Source organism: Pan troglodytes, chromosome 11 (assembly GCF_028858775.2).
Source record: "Pan troglodytes isolate AG18354 chromosome 11, NHGRI_mPanTro3-v2.0_pri, whole genome shotgun sequence".
Lineage (NCBI taxonomy): Eukaryota > Metazoa > Chordata > Mammalia > Primates > Hominidae > Pan > Pan troglodytes.
Genome location: NC_072409.2, coordinates 79,614,258 through 79,635,614, shown reverse-complemented (window position 1 = coordinate 79,635,614; position 21,357 = coordinate 79,614,258). Strand labels below are relative to the sequence as shown.

The 21,357-nt window shown below is 39.3% G+C and overlaps 1 protein-coding gene across 31 annotated transcripts in view; it reads right to left on the bottom strand.

Moving 5' to 3' along the window:
* The window catches only part of RNF38 (ring finger protein 38), a 153,325-nt gene that overhangs the window by 15,434 nt on the left and 116,534 nt on the right, over positions 1-21,357 (bottom strand). For 30 of the 31 annotated variants that reach the window (XM_016960871.3, XM_016960869.3, XM_063788582.1 and 27 more), the window contains 5 exons: positions 16,605-16,818; positions 6,167-6,334; positions 4,698-4,868; positions 1,261-1,422; positions 833-939 (listed from right to left, as the gene is read on the bottom strand). In XM_016960871.3, the coding sequence (XP_016816360.2) occupies positions 833-939; positions 1,261-1,422; positions 4,698-4,868; positions 6,167-6,334; positions 16,605-16,818 (822 nt within the window). The remainder of the gene's footprint in view (positions 1-832; positions 940-1,260; positions 1,423-4,697; positions 4,869-6,166; positions 6,335-16,604; positions 16,819-21,357) is intronic. The other variant, XM_016960872.3, reaches the window with a different exon arrangement.

The following is a 21,357-nucleotide window of genomic DNA, read 5'->3' as shown; positions in this document are numbered from 1 at the left end:
CTTAGATCTTATAGAGGAAGCCATTAACATTGTTCATAGTCACAGGGCTAACGAATCATCGTTGAGCTGCCTACTTCTAGACTTTATTATGTGAGACAGAAATAAATAATTACTGGCAGGGCGCAGTGGCTCACACCTGTAATCCCAGCACTTTGGGAGGGTAAGATGGGCGGATCACCTGAGGTCAGGAGTTCGTGACCAGCCTGGCCAACATGGCGAAACCCTGTTTCTACTGAAAGTACAAAAATTAGCTGGGCATGGTGGTCCATGCCTGTAATCCCAGCTACTTGGGAGGCCGAGGCAGGAAAATCGCTGGAACCTGGGAGGCAGAGCTTGCAGTGAGCCGAGGTGGTGCCACTGCACTCCAGCACAGACGTATGAGCGAGACTCCATCTCAAATAAAAAAAAACAACAACAAACCTACCCATGGGAATTTCTGTTACAGACCAACTTAATCCAAATAGAGTAGTTCTTAAGACACAGAAATAAATAATTTTTCTCCTTTCTCCCTAAGAAAAACAGCACTAAAAGCTGAATAATCAAGACTGGTGGTAAGTGTTATCAGTTGTAAAAGAGGCAGAAAATCTTAACCTTTTCTGCTTCTTGATCTGTTAAACCTATTTTTTGGCTCACAGATTTCTTCCTTCCCCATTTCTCCTATGTTACTGTTCTTTCTTTCAGCCTTAACTGGCTCCTCCCACCCCACCCTTTAACATTAAGTAAAGACAAATAACTAACACACCAAAAGCTATAGACACAAAGACATTCACAAAGGAAAGAGAAGCTCAAGAGTTTCAAAATTCAGAAATCATTAAGATAAGAAAGAACTTACAACACATATGGCAGTAAGCTGGGATGATAAGGGGGAGGTGGTATTGGCTGCTGGGATCGGTATCTACTACGTCCTGTAAGCCTCCGAGGCATAAATGGAGGATAAGGCTGCAAGGGGAAAAATGTTAAGATTTAGAATCACTCTACGTTTACAAATAGCCTGTCAAATAAAGTATCTAATTAAAAAAAGACTTAAACAGTAAAGTTCTTTATTGTTCAAGGTTTTAATATTCCTTAAATACTAACTTATTAATGGATGCAGCAACCATTTTAAACCACACACTCAAGTGTATTTCTAAATACAACTTTCCAACTGAATGCTGTCGAGAATACATATAATTCTAAATATGGTGAATTATACTAAAACATAACTCAGAACAAGTAAGTTGCCAAAGCAAGTAATTAACATAGTACTCTGTGAAAACTTACTACTCCAAAGGACACCTCCTGATGCAAAGGATCATGTGTTAAGAACTGCAAGGGAGCTGATGGAGGTAATGTTGGGGGGTGGGCTGATGGAGGGTAAGTAAAACCTCCTACTGGAAGATGTTCTCCTAAGAGTTCCACTTCATTTTCTATCCTTTGCAGAGGCTGAGGAGGGGGGAAAAAAAATATATGTGTGTATATATATATATATATACTTCCTGTGTTTAGATAGATTATGCTTTATAATAATCACAAATTTAAAATCCCAAAATGTCTTTAAGGCCATGCATCTCTTGATATTCACATGAATCTAAAATTCATACAAGTAAACATATAGACTACAGTAAAATCTTCCTAACTTTGATTTCAACAAGGTTTAAAACATGTTATTAAACATTTCCATTATCCTCTATTTATTTTACTATTTGAACCTTCTCTTAAAATGAGAAGGCAAAAAGTCATCGAATAAGCCAATTATAGCAAAATTAAAATTACTTTTTCAGTCATAGCACCCTGACCTAAAGGATTTTCAGATACTTAACCTTTCACAGATGAAACAAAACAGGATGTGCATTTATAAATCAGAAACAGGGCTAAATGAGATATGGTACAGAGGCATTATGCTGTGCAGAAAGATTATGGGCTTCTGGACATTAGAATCTTGGTACTGTCACCAATCAGCCATGTTAACTTTCAGATAAATTACTTAATCTGAACCTCAGTATTGTCATCTATAAAACCGGCATGCTCACAGCCTACTTCAAAAGTGTGTAGTTAACACTGAAGCAATGTAGTGCTATGCAAAGCACACAGAAGATGTTTTTTTTTTTTTTGAAATAACAGCTCGGCTGGGGGCGGTGGCTCACGCCTGTAATCTCAGCAGTTTGGGAGGCTGAGGCCAGTGGATCACCTGAAGTCAGGAGTTTGAGACGAGCCTGGCCAACACTGTAAAACCTTGTCTCTACTAAAAATACAAAAATTGGCTGGTTATGGTGGTGGATGCCTGTAATCCCAGCTACTGGGGAGGCTGAGGCAGGAGAATTGCTTGAACCTGGGAGGCAGAGGTCGCAGTGAGCCCAGATTACACCACTGCACTCCAGCCTGGGCAACAAGAGGGAGACTCTGTCTCAAACAAAAACAAAAACAAAAGCCACAAGAAAACAAAGAACAGTTCATTGAGATATAACTGACATATGATAAAAGGAATTCAACTGAATGGATTTTTGGTATATTAACAGTTATGTAACCATCACCACTATCTAATTCCAGAACATTTTCATCAGCCCAAAAAGAAACTGTATACCCATTATCAGTCAATCCCCATTTCCCCAAGCCATCAGCTTTCCATTACTTATTATTTTTTTGAGACAGAGTCTTGCTCTTCTTGCCCAGGCTGGAGTGCAGTGGCGCCATCTTGGCTCACTGCAACCTCTGCCTCCCGGGTTCAAGCAATTCTCCTGCCTCAGCCTCCTGAGTAGCTGGGGCTAGGGCGCCCGCCACCACACCTGGCTAATTTTTTGTATTTTTAGTAGATTTTAGTAGAGACAGGGTTTCACCGTGTTAGCCAGGATGGTCTCGATCTCCTGACTTTGTAATCCACTGCGCACGGCCCAGCTTTCCATTTTTATGTATTTGCTTATTCTACACGTTTCATGTAAATGGAACCAGTTCATTTAAATAAGCAAGAAGCTATGTCTACCTTCTCTGCTTAACATAATGCTTTCAAGGCTCATCTGTTTCGCAGACTTTATCAATGCTTCACTCCTTTTTATGAGTGAGTATTACATTGCATAGATATACCACTCTTTCGTCACCCATTTATCAGCTGATAGACATTTGGATTGTCCACTCTTTGACTATTAGGAATAGTGCTATTACTACATTTGTGTACACATTTTCATGCTGATGTTTTCAACTGAATTCTCTTAGGCACATTTATTTTTAAATGCTAGTCTGACTTCTTCCCTTAGTTACAGAACAGCAACATGTTATTCAAATATAAGTAAATACTAAGCTTTAATTTGGAAGCCTATGCATGCTTGAGAGAAATCACAATTGCTTACACTATGACAACACTAGTGAAAACAAAGTCTTGATATGGCTATGTGACTGGACCTTTAAAAGAATTCCAAATTTAGATACAAGTGATAGCTAAATTTTGCTTTAGCCTTGAATTCCCAGATACTGGAAGCTGAGAAAGAGAACAACCTGGCACAAATCCTATCCTATTTCCAAGAAAAGATTATCTTGCAGAAGCAATTCTACCTCTTCTGATGAGCCAAACTTGCGTCATAATTGCTTCTACAGTTTTCAGGACAGCAGCCTCTTTGGTACCCAGCATGGTATAGAAATCCTTAGTAAACAATGGTAAGACTGCTACAATAAACTGTCAAGTTCTTTCCACAGAGCTGAAATCTTCCACTTTAGCCACTTCTATAGGTTATCTCTCCTGTTTCTCCTTAATGTCTGATGGTCTTGATGCTGAACCTGGCCTATCAAAACAACTGGACCTTTTTTCCTGTGCCCTTCTTTGTACTTATATAGTACTTATATCTCCCAGTGTCCCAAAATAATAGGCCTCCCAAGACAGAATTAACTATGTTAACAGACTACCTCATCTGCTTTTCATCACAACATAGTGAAAAACCAGGCCTTCAGAAAAAGTAACTGAAGTTCAGAAAGGTTAATTTCCTTGCCTAAATGAATACAAATATTATTCTAACAAGTATTAATAATTTTATAATATTTTCATTTTCCAATTTAGAACCACATAAAAAGAAAAAAACAATACAACTAAAAACTTTTCTTCAGATTTACTTCCTGAAGGACTGCAGATGTTATAGAACACAAATTTAGACAAGTGACATTAAAATAACTAGAAAAATTTAAGAAATCAGAAATTTAAGGTAAACGTTTATACTAATTTGTATATGTTTGGATTCCTTTAATTCAAGAACCAGAAGAATGCCTAAGTTATTGTGTTTGTTTGTTTGTTTATTTTGGAGACAGAGTCTCACTCTGTCGCCCAGGCTGGAGTGCAGTGGCATGATCTTGGCTCACTGCAACCTCTGCCTCCTGGATTCAAGCAATTCTCATCTCTCATCCTCCTGAGTAGCTGGAATTACAGGCACGTGCCACAATGCCCGGCTAATTTTTGTATTTTTAGTAGAGACAGGGTTTCACCATGTTGGCCAGGCTGGTCTTGAACTCCAGACCCTAGGTGATCTGCCTGCCTCGACCTCCCAGGGTGCTGGGATTACAGGAGTGAGTCACTGCACCTGGCCAAGTTACTATGTTTAAGTGTGCCATTTAAACATAGTAACTTAGGCATTCGTCTGGTTCTTAAATCCACTAAGGTTATATACCTGGCCTAAACATTCTGAAAAAATTAAAAATTAGTTAAAAACTAAACATTCTGACATAATAGTAGAGATACCTACCGATCGTGATTGCTGTGTTTGGAAAGGGACAAACTGGCCTGGTGGTGGCAAATGAGGAGGATGATGGGGAGAAAGGTGAGGAGGATGTATAAGAAATGGATCACTAGAAATAAGGGGTGGGAATGCAGCATATGGTACTGGTAAGTGCTGAACTGAACATGCCTGAAGCATCTGTAAGAGAAACCGTTACAGTTTGGTTAAAAATATCAGAATATATGATTAATTTAAAAGGATAGTGAGATTAAAATCTGTCATTGTCACACCTCTCCCAAAATCATGAAAATGTTTTTAATAGCTTATATTAACAATGAAATACCAGTGTATTTTTTAATCTACTAGTAAAGTAATGGTACTAATAACTATTCTGTATTTTATATAATTTTTATAAATTGGTTGAAATCCTTGAGCCTTTTAACCACCTATGAAAAAGCGTTGGGGCGGGTGTGGGGGGGTGGGGGGGAAGTGCTGCAAAGAAGAGGAAACTCTCTCCAGTTGGTTTAAGATGTAGCAAACACTACCGGTATTTCAAGAAACTCCTCTTTTCAATCCTGTAGAAATCTTTTTCTTCCTAGGATTTTTATAAGAGCACAACTCTCAACTAATTGCCTTATAATCTCTCAGTATTTTAGTTCCCAAATTTGGTACAATGTTTCTATTACTGAGACACTAAGCCTGAGTAAATTAATCTGTTAAGTTAGTATTGGTATAAGTGTGCATTTGCTTTAATCTCACATTCAGAGCAACGTATTAAGAGTTACATTTAAATTTTGCTGTGATTTCCTTTGAAGACATTGTTGACCTTAGATACATCATTTAAATACAGCACCCTCATTTCTGAAAGGAGGCTGAACTGAGATTAAAGATTAAAGGACAAAGCATAAGCTTCAGAGGCAAGAAAAAAAAAGTTAGTGTGAATCTCTACTCTCCTATACTAGCTGTCTCTACGGCACTGAGCAAGTCATATTTAACTTTTCAGATTCAGACACTAGAAAATGGGGGATGATGCTACTTTCATCATAGGTTTCCTATAGTAAGGAATAAGACAAAGCACTCAAAGTGCCCATTAAAACTCAGTAAGTGCTGAGACTCTTAAGTGTTGAACAATAAGGTCTCTGAGACTTAGGCTGACCTTCATTGGCTTTAATTATAAACGGTGTTGACATATGAGAAAACATGGTTTGACCCTCAGGATATCCAAATATGTATAAGTTAATTAATGTAAAAATATATCCGGTTATAAAGCTAATTTTATTAAATGGTTACTATAAGGATATTATTGAGATTTTTATTGCAATAAAATTGGCCTTTTTACTTGAAAGTGAAACTACAAAGACAGTCTCTTAAATTTTGTTTGCTTATATAATGCAGTTAGCCCCTCTAAAGAGGGTAAGAGTCAGGAAGTTACAAAATCAAATTCAGGCTGGTGTGCTTAATAGTAATATCTAATGAAAACAAAGATAGAGACTTACTGGAGGAGGCACACTACAGACAGGGAGGTGCTGTCCACTGAAAACCACAGAGCATCCTGGGACCTGCTGTGTACTACAAGCAGGGATGTGCTGGCCTGTGCAGAGTGGAATCCCATGTGGTGCCACTGTTGTTACTGTGTAAGAAACAGGGACTGTTCCTTGATGGAGCTTTAAAGGAAAAAACAAATGAACAAACTTTAGCTGTTTAGGTAAAATGTTAACTATTCAAAATCAACATTTGGTCATTTATTGGCTCCTCTCTCAGCTACACGGATTTTCACAATGTACTCTCCAATAGTTTCGACCAGAATATTCATTGTCTTTGTATGGGAGAGTTGACTATTTCAAGAGTATATACTATTTCCACAAAACTGGGGCTAAACTCCTCCCTCAAATGACTTGAAAAGCCCAGGGAAATAATGGATTACTATATTAACTCTTCTAGCCTGTCCTATAAGGCAGAATAAAAAGAACTGGAATCATTAAAGCTTGTATCTTCCATTATTTGGTCACATTCAAAACAAATTTTAATTACAACTAGTGAAACAATGTAAAGTATATTTAAAAAAAAAACGAAATCTCATTTCCTGCCTAGCCAATCTTATTCCCATCCTACCTGCCACCCAGAGGCAAACGATGCTGATAACATATCCTTCTTCTCTTTCTCCATGAACATATGAAAGCACAATTACACATAAAATGTCACGTTTATTTTTGTTTTCTTAACAGAAATGAGATCATACTACCCTGCAACTTTGTTTTTCCATTTAATACTACATTGCAGGTATGTATGCAAGGGAGTTAAAGGTAACTTGTTCTCTTTGGTACTAGCCAGATATTTTAAGAAACACTTGCTTAACACAGTCCTATCATATGGTGTATCAACACATGTTCAAATTGTTTTCAACTCTTTTGCCAATATAAACACAACTGAAAAAATATGATATTAGTTTGGCCAGGCACGGTGGCTCATGCCTGTAATTCCAACACTTTGGGAGGCCGAGGTGGGCAGATCGCTGGAGGACAGGAGGATGAGACCAGCCTGGCCAACATGGTGAAAACCCGTCTCTACTAAAAATACAAAAAATTAGCTGGGAGTGGTGGCGGGTGCCTGTAATCCCAGCTACTTGGGAGGCTGAGGCAGGAGAATCACTTGAACCTGGGAGGTGGAGGTTGCAGTGAGCTGAGATCGCGCCATTGCACTCCAGCCTGGGCGACAAGAAAACTAATTTTTTTTTCAATCCTGTCTTATGGGGCTGAAGGAAGACTTAATTTCATCTGAGGCCAAGGCTTCCGCCTTGGCCTCCCAAAGTGCTGGGATTACAGGTGTGAGCCACTGCACCTGGCCCCATAGATCTTCTAGGTTGTCATAATCATTTGTAATTTTTTTATTTAAGAGGTATATGAATCTATTGCTTGTTGTGTGTAATGAAAATATTTTCCTAGTCTATGTTTTATCTTTTGATGAGATCCTTTATTTAATGGCATATTTTTGTCTTTTGTGATTTTTTTTTTAAATGTAGCCAGAGTGTAGCTTTGAGGTTTCCTTTACTGATGAGGTTATAAACATATATTCCTGTATTTCCTAATTCTTTAGTTTTTCGTATTCCAAAAGACTTATTTTTGTTTATAGAGTAGGGCTCTAATTTTGCTTGCACATGGACAATTATACTTGCTCCATTTATTAAACCATCTTCTTGCCTCTACAGTGAAATACCATCTTTTTAAAAATTCATTAAGTACGCACACATTCCTGGATTTCATGCTGCTTTAATTACAGTATCTTACTGGAAGAGTTAGCATCTGGTAAGAAATTCTTCTCACCATACATCTTTTCATTTTTTGGCATTGTCACACAGTTATTCTTACGTACAAAATCAATTTTATTCACTTCCAAAACCCATTAGTATTAAGATTGTACTAAATGTGTTATTTTACAAAGGACTGAATTTTATATTAAGATTTTTTTTTTTTTTTTGAGATGGAGTTTCGCCCAGGCTCCAGCCTTGTAGCCCAGGCTGGAGTGCAATGGCACAATCTTGGCTCACTGCAACCACCGCCTCCTGGTTTCAAGCAATTCTCCTACCTTAGCCCCGCCCCGAGTAGCTGGGACTATAGGCGTGTGCCACTACACCTGGCTTTTTTTTTTAAATTAGAGACAGGGTTTCACCATTTTGGCCAGTCTGGTCTTGAACTCCTGAACTCAGATGATCTGCCTGCCTCAGCCTCCCAAAGTGTTAGGATTATAGGCGTGAGCCACTGTGCCTGACCTATATTAAGACTTTTTATACCCAGAAACATTATGCCATTATGTTGAATATCACGGTTCTGTCTTTCAAGAAGAAATTAAGTCTTCCTTCAGCCCCATAAGACAGGATTGAAAAAAAATTAGTTTTCTTCAAAAAGATTATTAAATTTATTTCTCAAAGTTTATTATTAAATTTGTTCCTCAAACTGTGGTTCTGTTATAATGACAAGAGGTTATTTTTCTCTATTTGCATGTCAAAGCGGTTAGTGTTAGTACGAAGATAATTTTTATCTATATTATCTTGAATATATCAACCTTACCCAACTTTTAAATTCTGGTATTTTTAAGAAACTTAGAATCTCCTTTCCTAGGTATACAACTACAGGATGAGCATCCCTTATCTGAAATGCATGGGAACAGAAGCATTTTGGATTTTTTTGAATTTTAGAAAATCTGCATTATACTTACCAATTCGGCATCTCTAATCCCAAAATCTGAAATCCAAAATGCTTAAAATAAACATTTCCTTTGAGTGTTGAGCCGGTGCTCAAAAAGTTAGATTTTAGAGCATTTCAGATACTCAAATTAGGGGTGTCCAACCTGAATAAGGTTCAACCCAACTATCATCTTTTTGTGTTAGCAAACTAGAACCTTCAAAAATAATGTGTATAAGTACCTATATCCTATATCTGATTTTAATGGAAAAGTATGAATTTTACCAATAAAACTATTGATTTCTAATAAACAGCCTTTGTCACAAATACCACCCCACTACCCCGACCAACTGCACACACATTTTTTTGAGACAGAGTCTTGATATATTGCCAACAATGGAGTGCAGTGGTGCCATCACGGCTCACCATAGCCTCAATCTCCTGGGGCTCAGGTGATCCTCCCACCACAGCCTCCCAAGTAGCTGGGACTACAAGTGCATGCGACCACACCCAGTTAATTTTTGTATTATTATTTTTGTAGAGACAGGGTTTCACTGTGTTGCCCAGGCTGTTCTCCAACTTTTGAGCTCATGTGATCCGCCCACTTCAGCCTCCCAAAGTGCAGGGATTACAGGCATGAACCACCGCGCTTGGCCAAGTACCATATTTTGCTGAATCAGATTGTATAGTCATTTTTTCCCCATACTAAGAAAAATACTTCTGTTTTACTGGAGTGCAGTGGCGTGATCTCAGCTCACTGCAACCTCTGCCTCCTGGGATCACACCACTCTCCTGCCTCAGCCTCCCGAGTAGCTGGGACTACAGGTGCCTGCCACCACGCCCAGCTAATTTTTTCTGTATTTTTTGTATTTTTTAGTAGAGATGGGGTTTCACCGTGTTAGCCAGGATGGTCTCGACCTCCTGACCTCGTGATCCGCCCGCCTCGGCCTCCCAAAGTGCTGGGATTATAGACGTGAGCCACCACGTCCGGCCAGATTGTATAGCCATTTTTTCCCCATACTAAGAAAAATACTTCTGTTTAACTAACATTAACGCTTGGTCACTTACAAATTTTATATATTTATTAGAAGCACTTTAAATGAGATCATACAACACTTGAGCATTCAAAAAAGGAAAATATAAGTGAAATAAAGTAGTTAGTTCTAATAGTTCTTCACTTTCAGAGTCTGACTCTGGTGAATCACTTTTAATTTCAGTGTCATTGTCTGGTTTTCCCACAAAAGGTTCAGTGCCATCAAGGGAGTTGGTGGTGCAGCGTTTCTTAAAACTATCCATAAAAGAAACAAAAGCTACTTGATGCTAGATTCTTAAGTCAGGGGTGTAATTTATATAGAGCTTGTCTACTTTTGACTCCTGCTTGGAGGTTTATGTTGAACTCACCTCCTGCCACACCCCCTAAACACTACCACTTAATCCCTATGGGTTAACTGCAAGACATATGATGCACAGCATAAGCAATGAAGACTGTGTTACAACTACTGCTTGGCTGACACCAAGATTAAGATGCCATCAATTGTGAGAAGCATCCATCCCAAATTCAGAGATGTTAAAATATGGAAATAGTACATTTTAAAATCAATGAATAGGGCCGGGTGCATTGGCTCACGCTTGTAATCCCATCACTTTGGGAGGCCGAGGTGGGTGGATCGCCTGAGGTCAGGAGTTTGAGACCAGCCTGGTCAACAGTGAAACCCCGTCTCTACTAAAAATACAAACAATTAGCTGGGTGTGGTGGTGGGCACCTATAATCCCAGCTACTCGGGAGGCTGAGGCAGGAGAATGGCTTGAATCCAGGAGGCGGAGGTTGCAGTGAGCCAAGATCGAGCCATTGCACTCCACCCTAGGCAACAAGAGCAAAACTCCATCTCGGGGGAGGGGGGAGAAGGAGTTTCATATTTCTTTTCAGAAACTTCATTGTAAAATACTTTGTAAAATACAAGCAAAGTACCAAAGTACATAAAGCACGAACATCAAGACTACAAAAAAAAAAAAAAAATCATCAGATGAACACTCATGTAACCATCACGTAGGTCAATAAACAGAACATGGCCAAAATCCCCCAACGACCCCCCCTCAAGGACCCTTTCCTGGTCAAAATGATCTCACAGCCACTCTTTGATCCCAGTTATCAAAGGAATCACTATCCTGATTTTTCTGGTAACCATTTTTTTTTTCTTTTGAGACAGAGTCTTGCTCTGTCACCAGGCAATCTTGGCTCACTGCAACCTCCACGTCCTGGGTTCAAGCCATTCTCCGGCCTCAGCCTTCCGAGTAGCTGGGACTATAGGCGTGCATCACCACACCCAGCTAATTTTTGTATTTTTAGTACAGACGGGGTTTCACCATGTTGGCCAGGATGGTCTCGATCTACTGACCTCGTGATCCGTCCGCCTCGGCCTCCCAAAGTGCTGGGATTACAGGCGTGAGGCACCACACCCGGCCCTAATCTGTTTTTCTTTATGGTTGTACCACTGAAGCTTGAACCCCAACCTAGTCTTTTGTTGGTTAAATACCTTTTCGCTGTCTTCACGGTGATTAATTGTTTCAGTCTATGAGACGGGGGTCTTGCTCTATCATCCGTCCATCCATCCATCCATCCTTATCTACCTATGTATCTATCTATGAGATGGGGGTCTCACTCTGTCACCCAGGCTAGAGTGCAATGGCACAATCACTTGGGCTCAAGGGATCCTCCAGCCTCCGCCTCCTAAGTTGATGGGACTACAGTGGAGCACCACAGTGAGAACTTTTGACGAATACAAACCTTTCCAAAAAACAGACATAGAAAGCCACTATAAACAATCCTGTAGAAATTTTTTTGTGTGGACATATGCACTCAATTCTCTTGATTACACTAAGAATGGAATTGCTGGATTACTGGGTAGGTGTATGTTTGACATGATTAGAAACTGACCAACAGGTTTCCAAAAGATCATGCTACTTTTTACTTCCACTAGCAATAGAATTGTCAGTCTTCTTAATTTTGGCCCTCGAAATGTCATGTTTTCATTTGGTCACCCAACTGTCCCAGAACCACTTATTAGCAATTCTGTCTTGTTCCAACTCACCTACATTCATCAAGTCATATGCCATGTATATATACTCATGCGTGGCTTAACGATGGAGATACATTCTGAGAAATGTGTCATTAGGTGATTTCATTGTTGTACTAACATCATAGAGTGTACTTATACAAACCAAGATGGCAGAGAGCCTACTACACACCTAGGCTTATATGTTATAGCCTATTGCCCCTAGGCTACAAACCTGTACAGCATGTTGCTGTTGCTATACTAAACCCTGTAGGTAATTATAACACAAGGGAAGTACAGTTAGCCCTTGAACAACATGAGTTTGAACTGCATGGGTCTACTTATATGCAGATTTTTTTTTTTTTTTTTTTTGGAGGTGCAATCTCGCTCACTGCCACCTCCACCTCCTGGGTTCAAGCATTTCACGTGCCTCAGACTCCCGAGTACCTGGGATAGGCACCCGCCACCACATCTGGCTAACTTTCGTGTTTTTAGTAGAGATGGGGTGTCACCATGTTGGCTAGGCTGGCTCGAACTCTTGACCTCAAGGGATCTGCCCACCTCAGCCTCCCAAAGTGCTAGGATTACAGGCATGAGCCACCGTGCCCTGCCCACATTTCAATAAAAGTTGCATAAAGTGTGCCTGCCTCTCCTCCACCAGAGACAGCAAGACCAACTCCTCCTCCTCTTCCTCAGCCTACCCCACGTGAAAACCACAGGGATGAAGACCTTTATGATGATCAACTTAATGTATTTTATGATTTTTTTAATCACACTTTCTCTAGCTTACATTATAAGAATACAGTATATAATATACTAAATATGTATTAACTATGTTATTGGTCAACATTAGTCTATTAGTTTTTGAGGGAGTCAACCATTATATGTGTATTTTCAACAGTGTAGAGGGTTGGTACCTCTAACCCCTGTATTTGTGTATCTAAACACAAAAAAGATATAGTAAAAATATGGTATTATAAACTTACGAGACCACTGTTGTATATGTGGTCTGCTGGTCAAACGTTATTATGTAGCATATGACCATATTCACAGAAAATGTGTTGGCTTCTAGATTTTATATTCTATTTCATTAGCTTATTTGGCTATGCTGGCATAAATGTCTTTATTACCATAGTTTTATAATAATGCCTAGTAACTGGAGAAGCTACTTTGCCCACCTGTTCTTTCTTGACTAGAACAGTGGTTCTCTAATTACAATGTGCATTAGAATCACCTGGAGGGCATGGTAAACTAGATTGCTGAGTCCCACACCCACAGATCCTGATTCAGTAAGTCTAGTGTACAGTCCGCAAATCTGCAGTTCTAACAAATATCTAGGTGATGCTGCTGCTGCTCAGCTGATTCAGCTAATACTCTTGAGAAATAACTGGTCTAGACCTTAAGACCAGGGTGTCAGACCAGGGTGTCAGTGGGCCAATTATTTCTTAAAGAGCTAGAAAGTGAATGTTTTAGAGGTTTGTGGGCCATGGTCTCTGCACAAAGTAGCCAAAGACAATACAGATGAACAAATAGGTGTGGTTGTGTTCCAATAAAACTTTACAGAAACAACTATCAGTAGTTCACTTTCTATGGCTGTAGACAATTTCAGGTCTTTTAAATTATCACTAAAAATGACAGAATCATCTTCTCAAGTTACACCAAAAATCTACTGAAAATTTATTTGGGATTATACTAATTCTATTATGTGCCGCTTTTAAGAACTAAGAGCCTTAAAAAAACGGGATCTTTCGAGTCAAATCTCTCATTTAAGTAAGTTTTCCTGTGGTCAGGCACGGTGGCTCACACCTGTAATCCCAGCACTTTGGGAGGCTGAGGCAGGCAGAACACCCGTGGCCAGGAGTTTGAGACTACTAGCCTGGCCAACATGGTGAAACCCCACCTCTACTAAAAATACAAAAAATCAGCCAGGCATGGTGGCAGGTGCCTGTAATCCCAGCTACTCAGGAGGCTGAGGCAGGAGAATCCCTTGAAATGGAAAGGTGGAAGTTGCAGTGAGCCAAGATCTCACCATTGCACTGCACTCCATCCTGGGCAAGAAGAGCGAAACTCTGTCTCAAAAAATAAATAAGTTTTCTTTAAACTCTCTCAATAATGCTTTGGTATTCTACACAGTGGTTTTAAACCACTTTTGTTAAGACTGATACTTTTTTTTTTTTTTTTTGAGATGGAGCCTTGCTCTGTGGCCCAGACTGGAGTGCAGTGGTGCAATCTTGCCTCACTGCAACCTCCACCTCCCGGGTTCAAGCAATTCTCCTGCCTCAGCCTCTCGAACAGCTGGGACTACAGGTGCGCGCCACCATGCCCAGCTAATTTTTGTATTTTTAGTAGAGACGGGGTTTCACCATATTGGCCAGGCTGGTCTCAAACTCCTGACCTTGTGATCCACCCGCCTTTGGCCTCCCAAAGTGCTGGGATTACAGGCACGAGCCACTGTGCCTGGCCAAGACTGATAGTTAACTTCTTTAGTATTACTATGATTTTTTCAGTGGTATTTTTTCTTTGAATTTTTATTACAGAGAATTTCAAATATGTTCAAAAACAGTAGGATAAACCCCCATATCCACCGCCCAGCCCTCAAACCATTAAACCATAGCCAATCCACCTGAATATACTGCTTTGTTTCATGTGTTTTGTTGAAGCAAATCCCAGGACCCTATCATTTAAAAAAAATTTTTAGTATGCATTTCTAAAAAATAAGAACACTTAATTAACCACAATAGCATTATTATATTTTTAAAGGAAAGTTATTTAAAATCAAACATGCAGTCACGTTCAAAATTCCAATTATGTCATCAAATAAAAATAAATGATTTTATTAGACTTTTTTCCCTTTCGTCTCAAACAGAATAAAAAAAAAAAGCTTTACATATTGCAACTGATTAGTATGTCTGGGTTGTTCAGTGTTAATGTATCTTTTAAAAAGTTGTTCATGTTCTGTTTGATTCTGGTATTAAAAAAACATACTGATTATTGTATATTCATTTTTGTAACATTTCAATCTGTTCAATTCTTAGTTCTAACAATTACCTAAGATGCTTCAGGATCTTCTATCAATATAATCAGTTTGACTGCAAATATTGATGGTGTTACCTGTTCTTTTCCTATTCTTAAACTTTTTTCTTCTTGTCTTTTCTGCTGGCTTGGCCTACTGAATAGATGTGGTAATAGTCAGCATCCTGGTTTATTCCAGGTAGCAGGAAAGTGTTCAAAGTTTCACCTTTAAGCATGTTTGAAGTAGGTGAATTCACTGTAGGTCTGTTTCTATTGGTTTTCAATTATAGCCCTTTTTAAGTCATGTACCGAGTTAACTTTATTTACTGCTCGCTGTTCTTGAAAAATTACTGGGGGAATTGAGAACCAAAATGAAGGTTCCTTCTTTCAGGGAGAAATTGCCTCTGCTTTCTAGGCCCCTGAGATACCCATTACTTTAAATGAATTTTCACTAACTTCCCAGAGTGATGTGAATTTGGGCTGCAAATTTACTTCTGCTCAGTCTTATCCTAGTGACCAGATATCCCTGTATTCTGGGTATACAGTGACTTAAGGTGCCTGGTATTTTACGCAGGAAGGGTCTCCTATATAGAAAGTGACTCCTTAAATAGTCTTTGATTTTTGTCCCCTTTGCCTCCTGACAGACTCAAAATTAAAGTTCAGGTTTGCTCAAATGAACAAATGCCTTAAGGACAGAACTAGCACCCCACTTTCCCTTAGTTTTGATTTCTTCTATTAGCTCTTTTGATGCTTTCAGGATACTTAAGAGTATTTTATCTAGCACGCTCGGTTGTCCTCAAGCAAAAGGAATGCTATCAATAAGCCTTCCTACCATGTATTGAAAATTAAAGTCCTTCCTTTTTACACTTTAAGACCTTCTAATAAGAAATGACGGCTAGATTTTATATTTCTTGCGCCTATTAATATTTTTCCTTTATATTGTTGATAAAACCAATTATCTTGAAAGATTTCCTAATATTGAACCCATGCAGGACGGGTTCAATATTACGTTATTCTTTTAATACATCACTAGGTATATTAAAATAGGTTATTCCAAAAAAAAAAGTCAAATTATTGAATTATTCCAGAAGAAACTAGGAAACAGGAATATGTACTCAAACCATCAGTTGTCTGCTATTTCCTACTAATCTTAAATCAATAATTTCAAATCAAGCATACATGAATTCATTCTAAGCTTTCATAACCTTGATCCTTTTTTTTAATTTTTTGAGACGAAGTCTTGTTCTGCCACCCAGTGCAGTGGTGCGATCTTGACTCACTGCAACCTCCACCTCCTGAGTTCAAGTGATTCTTCTGCATCAACTGGGATCATAAACATGTACCACCACATCCAGCTAATTTTCGTACTTTTAGTAGAGACGGGGTTTCACTGTGTTAGGCTTGTCTCGAATGCCTAAGCTCAAGTGATGTGCCTGCCTCAGCCTCCCAAAGTGCTGGGATTACAGGCATGAGCCACCGTGCTGGGCCGATACTAATTTTTTAAGTTCAACTTTCTTCTATGGAAGCTGTGTAGAATTTAAATCTCAATTCTTAAAAGGAATGAGTAACTTAAATAACTTCATTTTAGGTAAAACTAAAAGAAATTTGCAACAAAAAGCCAAAAAAAAAAAAAATCTCAAACTGCCACAAAATTTCAGCTTCTGTATTTCCAAGACATTCTGTTATTGTACCTGATCATGTATGTCAACCATGACTGCATTCTGCTGGGGTGGATGAGCAGCAGGATGTAGCAGACGGGGAGATACATTCGGAGGGTGGAAGGCTCGAGGCTCCTCTATTGCTTGCTGCTGTGCATAAGGGAGATGGTGATAGTTTTCATCTTGACTAATGGAATTATGTCGAGACAGACGATCCCTTCTTCCTCTCTGGCGCCTGACAGGAGGACTGTAATAAATATCAAAAAGAAAGTCATTAAGCTTATTGTGATCCATCAGGATTCTGTATTGTCTTTCTTTGATATCTATCAATAGTATATGCTAAGGTAAGCTTTATTATTAAATAACTGCTAAAATTCCCCATCAGCTCTAAAAACTTACAAATTTAAATACAAGGTATATGTTTTATACAATAATGAAAGCAAACAGTATTGGTATTCATCTGTGAAAGTATTTAGAAATCAACAGCTACAATTTCTTCTTGAATCATATGAAATTGCCCTTTTTATAAGTAAAAAATAGTCTAATAGCAACAATTTCATATAATTTAACCTACCATTTTCTCCCTTTTTAAATATTATAATAAAACGAACTTTAATCTGTAGATACCTTGTCAGTGTTCCTCATATACCTAATAGGCACCTTTTTGTCTATTTAGCTAACACATACATAAGACATAGTTCCTATGTGGCCAAAATGACACTTTTAAAAAATGAGAAAACATGAAATAACCGAAGAACATATAATTTGCTGACAACTGCAAATAGAAACTGGGTAAACACGCGATGAATATGATTGAGAATATGATTGATAGTATCAACATAAATATTCCAAGAATGTATAAAATTTTTAACTTTTAATTTTTATGGGTGCACACAAGGTATATATACTTACATAGAATTTTAAATTAGAATTTGCTTGTTGGGCCAGGTGCAGTGGCTCATGCCTGTAATCCTAGCACTTTGGGAAGCTGAGGCAGGTGGATCCCTTGAGCCCAGGAGTTCGAGACCAGACTGTGAAACATGGTGAAACCCTGTTTCTACCCCAAAATACAAAAAATTAGCCGGGCGTGGTGGTGTGCACCTATAGTCCCAGCTACCTGGGAGGCTGAAGTGGGAGAATCACCTAAAGCCTGGAAGGCCGAGACTGTAGTGAGCTGAGATCACGCCACTGCACTCCAGCCTGGGCGACAGAGTGAGACCATGTCTTAAAAAAAAGAGAGAGAGAGAGAATTTGCTTATTGAAGCAACCCACATTTACTCTCCATGTACTAGTCATCGACATAGTTTAATAAAAATTTTATTGTGACTAAACTTTCATTTTGTTCTTCTCTAAAACTGCTTTTTACAATGGCTCAGCACAAAAGCAACTTGAAAAAGTACTCTGCCTCATTAAAACTGTACTCTACATTGGGCAAAGGAGGTCAAACATCTCCCTTCTAGGAAGAACTCCAAGTGTCATTTTAGCAACTTTCTTTATGGTCACTTTTTCCTTAATCTTCCCACTCTGTTCCTCTAAATCTGTTTCTTCTTACTCCTAATTCTCCAATCTTAAGAGAACAAGGGACATTCCTTTATGAGATCAACTCGCAAAGGTGCTCTTGATATTGTCCCTCCAGCTTCTTGCTCCATTAATTGTTTCTTCTAACTTTATTTTTAATACAATCCTTTTGGCATTTTTGCTTCAAACTCTACTTACTGTATTATATTGAATTCAAGACGCCCTCCACCTTAGGACTAAAAGCTTTTTATTTTTTTTTTGAGACGGTGTTTCACTCTTGTCACCCAGGCTGGAGTACAATGGCACGATCTCTCGGCTCACTGCGACCTCTGCCTCCCAGGTTCAAACGATTCTCTTGCCTCAACCTCCCAAGTAGCTGGGATTACAGATGTCCACCACCAAGCCCGGTTAATTTTTTTTTTTGTATTTTTAGTAAAAACAGAGTTTCACCATGTTGGCCAAGCTGGTCTCGAACTCCTGACCTCAGGTGATCTGCCTGCCTCAGCCTCCCAGAGTACTGGGATTATAGGTGGGAGCCACCGCACCTGGCCTACATTATTTCTTTTAAAATTTTCTCGTATTGTCTTCTTCTGGAAATATTAGTAGACATTTAGAACTTATGACTCCGTGTTCATACATTTTTAATTTACTTTTCCACATTTTTAATTTTGCCCCGTTACACTACATTCTGGGAAATTTCCTCCACTTGATCTTCCAGAATGAACTCACTTTTTCTTTTCTTTTTTTTTTTTTTTTTGAGACAGAGTCTCGCCCTGTCTCCCAGGCTGGAGTGCAGTGGCCCGATCTCGGCTCACTACAACCTCTGCCTCCTGGGTTCAAGCGATTCTCCTGCCTCAGCCTCCCGAGTAGCTGGGACTACAGGCGTCTGCCACCTTGCCTGGCTGATTTTTGTATTTTTAGTAGAAACAGGGTTTCACCATATTGGCCAGGCTGGTCTTGAACTCCCGACCTTGTGATCCGCCCACCTCAGCCTCCCAAAGTGCTGGGATTACAGGCGTGAGCCACCGCGCCCAGCTGAATGAACTCACTTTTTCTATTTATTAAGTTTTACCGGCTAACATTTCTAGTTGATTTTCATGAGTACAATATCCCTCATCCGTCTCCCTCTTACATCTCACATGTACTCTAAAATTCGATCTTGCTTGTTCTATTGTTTCTTGAAGTTCATTGTTAATTGAGTTTAATGGCCCTGTTTATTCACAGTTCTTTGTTTTATTGCATTTATTAATAGTATCCCTCTTTCACTTCATTCGTTTTTTTCAAATACCTAGCTTTGTGCTCACCTCTGTAACTGAAATCCTGCTAGATTATTGTTAAAAACTGCATCTGCTTGGCACAGCCTGTTTCTGGGAGAAAATCTGGCAATATGCTTATAGGTAACCCATATTAAGTAGTAAACAAGAACAGAATACAGAATAAGACACACTGCTGAAAAAAACACTAGGAGAGCCAGTTTTCAGGGTGGTAAATACTCTCTACTACTCTTTTGTCTTGCTATGAACGAGGACCATGATGCTTCTCAAAGAACTCAAAGCTAGTTACTATTATCATCATCTGTAAACAGACATTTCTGACACTCCCTTCCTGGTCCAAGTCATTTCCTGTGACTAGCAATTCTACTCCTAGACTTACATCCTAATGAAATTTTTGCACATGTACACAGAGAAATGCACAAAGGTTCCTAACAGTATTGTTTATAATACTAAGAGCCGGGTGCAGTGGCTCATGCCTGTAATCCCAGCACTTTGGGAGGCCGAGGTGGATGGATCACCTGAGGTCAGGAGTTTGAGACCAGCCTGGCCAACATGGTGAAACCCCATCTCTATTAAAAATACAAAACATTAGCTGGGTGTTGTGGCAGGCACCTGTAAACCCAGCTACTTGTGAGGCTGAAGCAGGAGAATCACTTGAATGTGGGAGGTGGAGGTTGCAGTGAGCCGAGATTGCACCATTGCACTCCAGCCTGGGCAACAAGACTGAAACTACATTTCCAATAAAAAAGGTAAGAAACTGGGCATAGCTACTAGCCAACAACAGTAGGCGGATACATAAATTGTGTGGTACATTAATATAATGGAACATTATATCACAGTAATAGAACTATTGCTACTGCTACCAACATTAAAAACAGAATGCTTAATAAACAGTCAAAGAAAAATACATTTAAAGGAGAACAGGCAAAAACCAAAATCATATTGTCTTAACAGTACATTCCTAAGTATTAAAAACTATGACTGAACAGGGAATAATGTCAAATTCCAGAACAAGGTTACCCTCTAAGAAAAATGAAGGGGAACGGTAGCACCTGAGGCCTTTGAGGGATCAATAACACTATTTTCACCTAGGTGGTGGGTATTATGTATTTGTTAGCCTTTTTTTTTTTTTTTTAAATTTGAGACAGAGTCTCACCCTGTCACCCAGGCTGGAGTGCAGTGGCACGATCTCAGGTTTTGCCATTTTGCCCAGGCTGGTCTCGAACTCTTGACTTCAGGTGATCCGCCTGCCTCGGCCTCCCAAAGCGCTGGGATTACACGTGTCAGCCACCGCACCCGGCCTTGCTAGCCTTTTTTTGTTTTTTGTTTTAAGATGGAGTTTCGCTTTTGTTGCCTAGGCTGGAGTGCAATGCACACCCGGCTAATTTTGTATTTTTGGTAGAGACAGGGTTTCACCATGTTGGTCAGGCTGGTCTCGAACTCCTGATCTCAGGTGATCCGTCCACCTCAGCCTCCCAAAGTGCTGGGATTACAGGTGTGAGCCACTGCGCCCGGCCTGCCTTTTAACTGTACATTTGTTTTATTCATCATAAAATAGGAAAAGACTACAGCAGGTACTCAGGCCTTAACTTTGCAATAACTATACTTTCTCATGCTTATTATATTTAATAGCTATAAAATAATTTATCTGCTAGCCATATACTATCTTACCTAAAAACATTCCCATGTAATTGGTTAATAAGGTACTGGGTAATGTAAAAGTCTTAATGTCTCAACAGAATACAGCTCAGAGACAGGTTTATGTTCTTTCAGCTGGAACACAGAATGGTGGTTTTAAGATCCTTTCTGTATTAGCCCGCTCAGGCTGCCATAACAAAACACTGCAGACTGGGTGGCTTAAACAGATACTTAATTTCTCAAAGTTTTAAAGCCTAGAAGTTTGAAATCAAGGTACCAACACAGTCGGTTTTTGGAGAGGGATCTTTTCCCTGGCTCTTGCAGACAACTACATCTCACTGTCTCCTCACATGGTG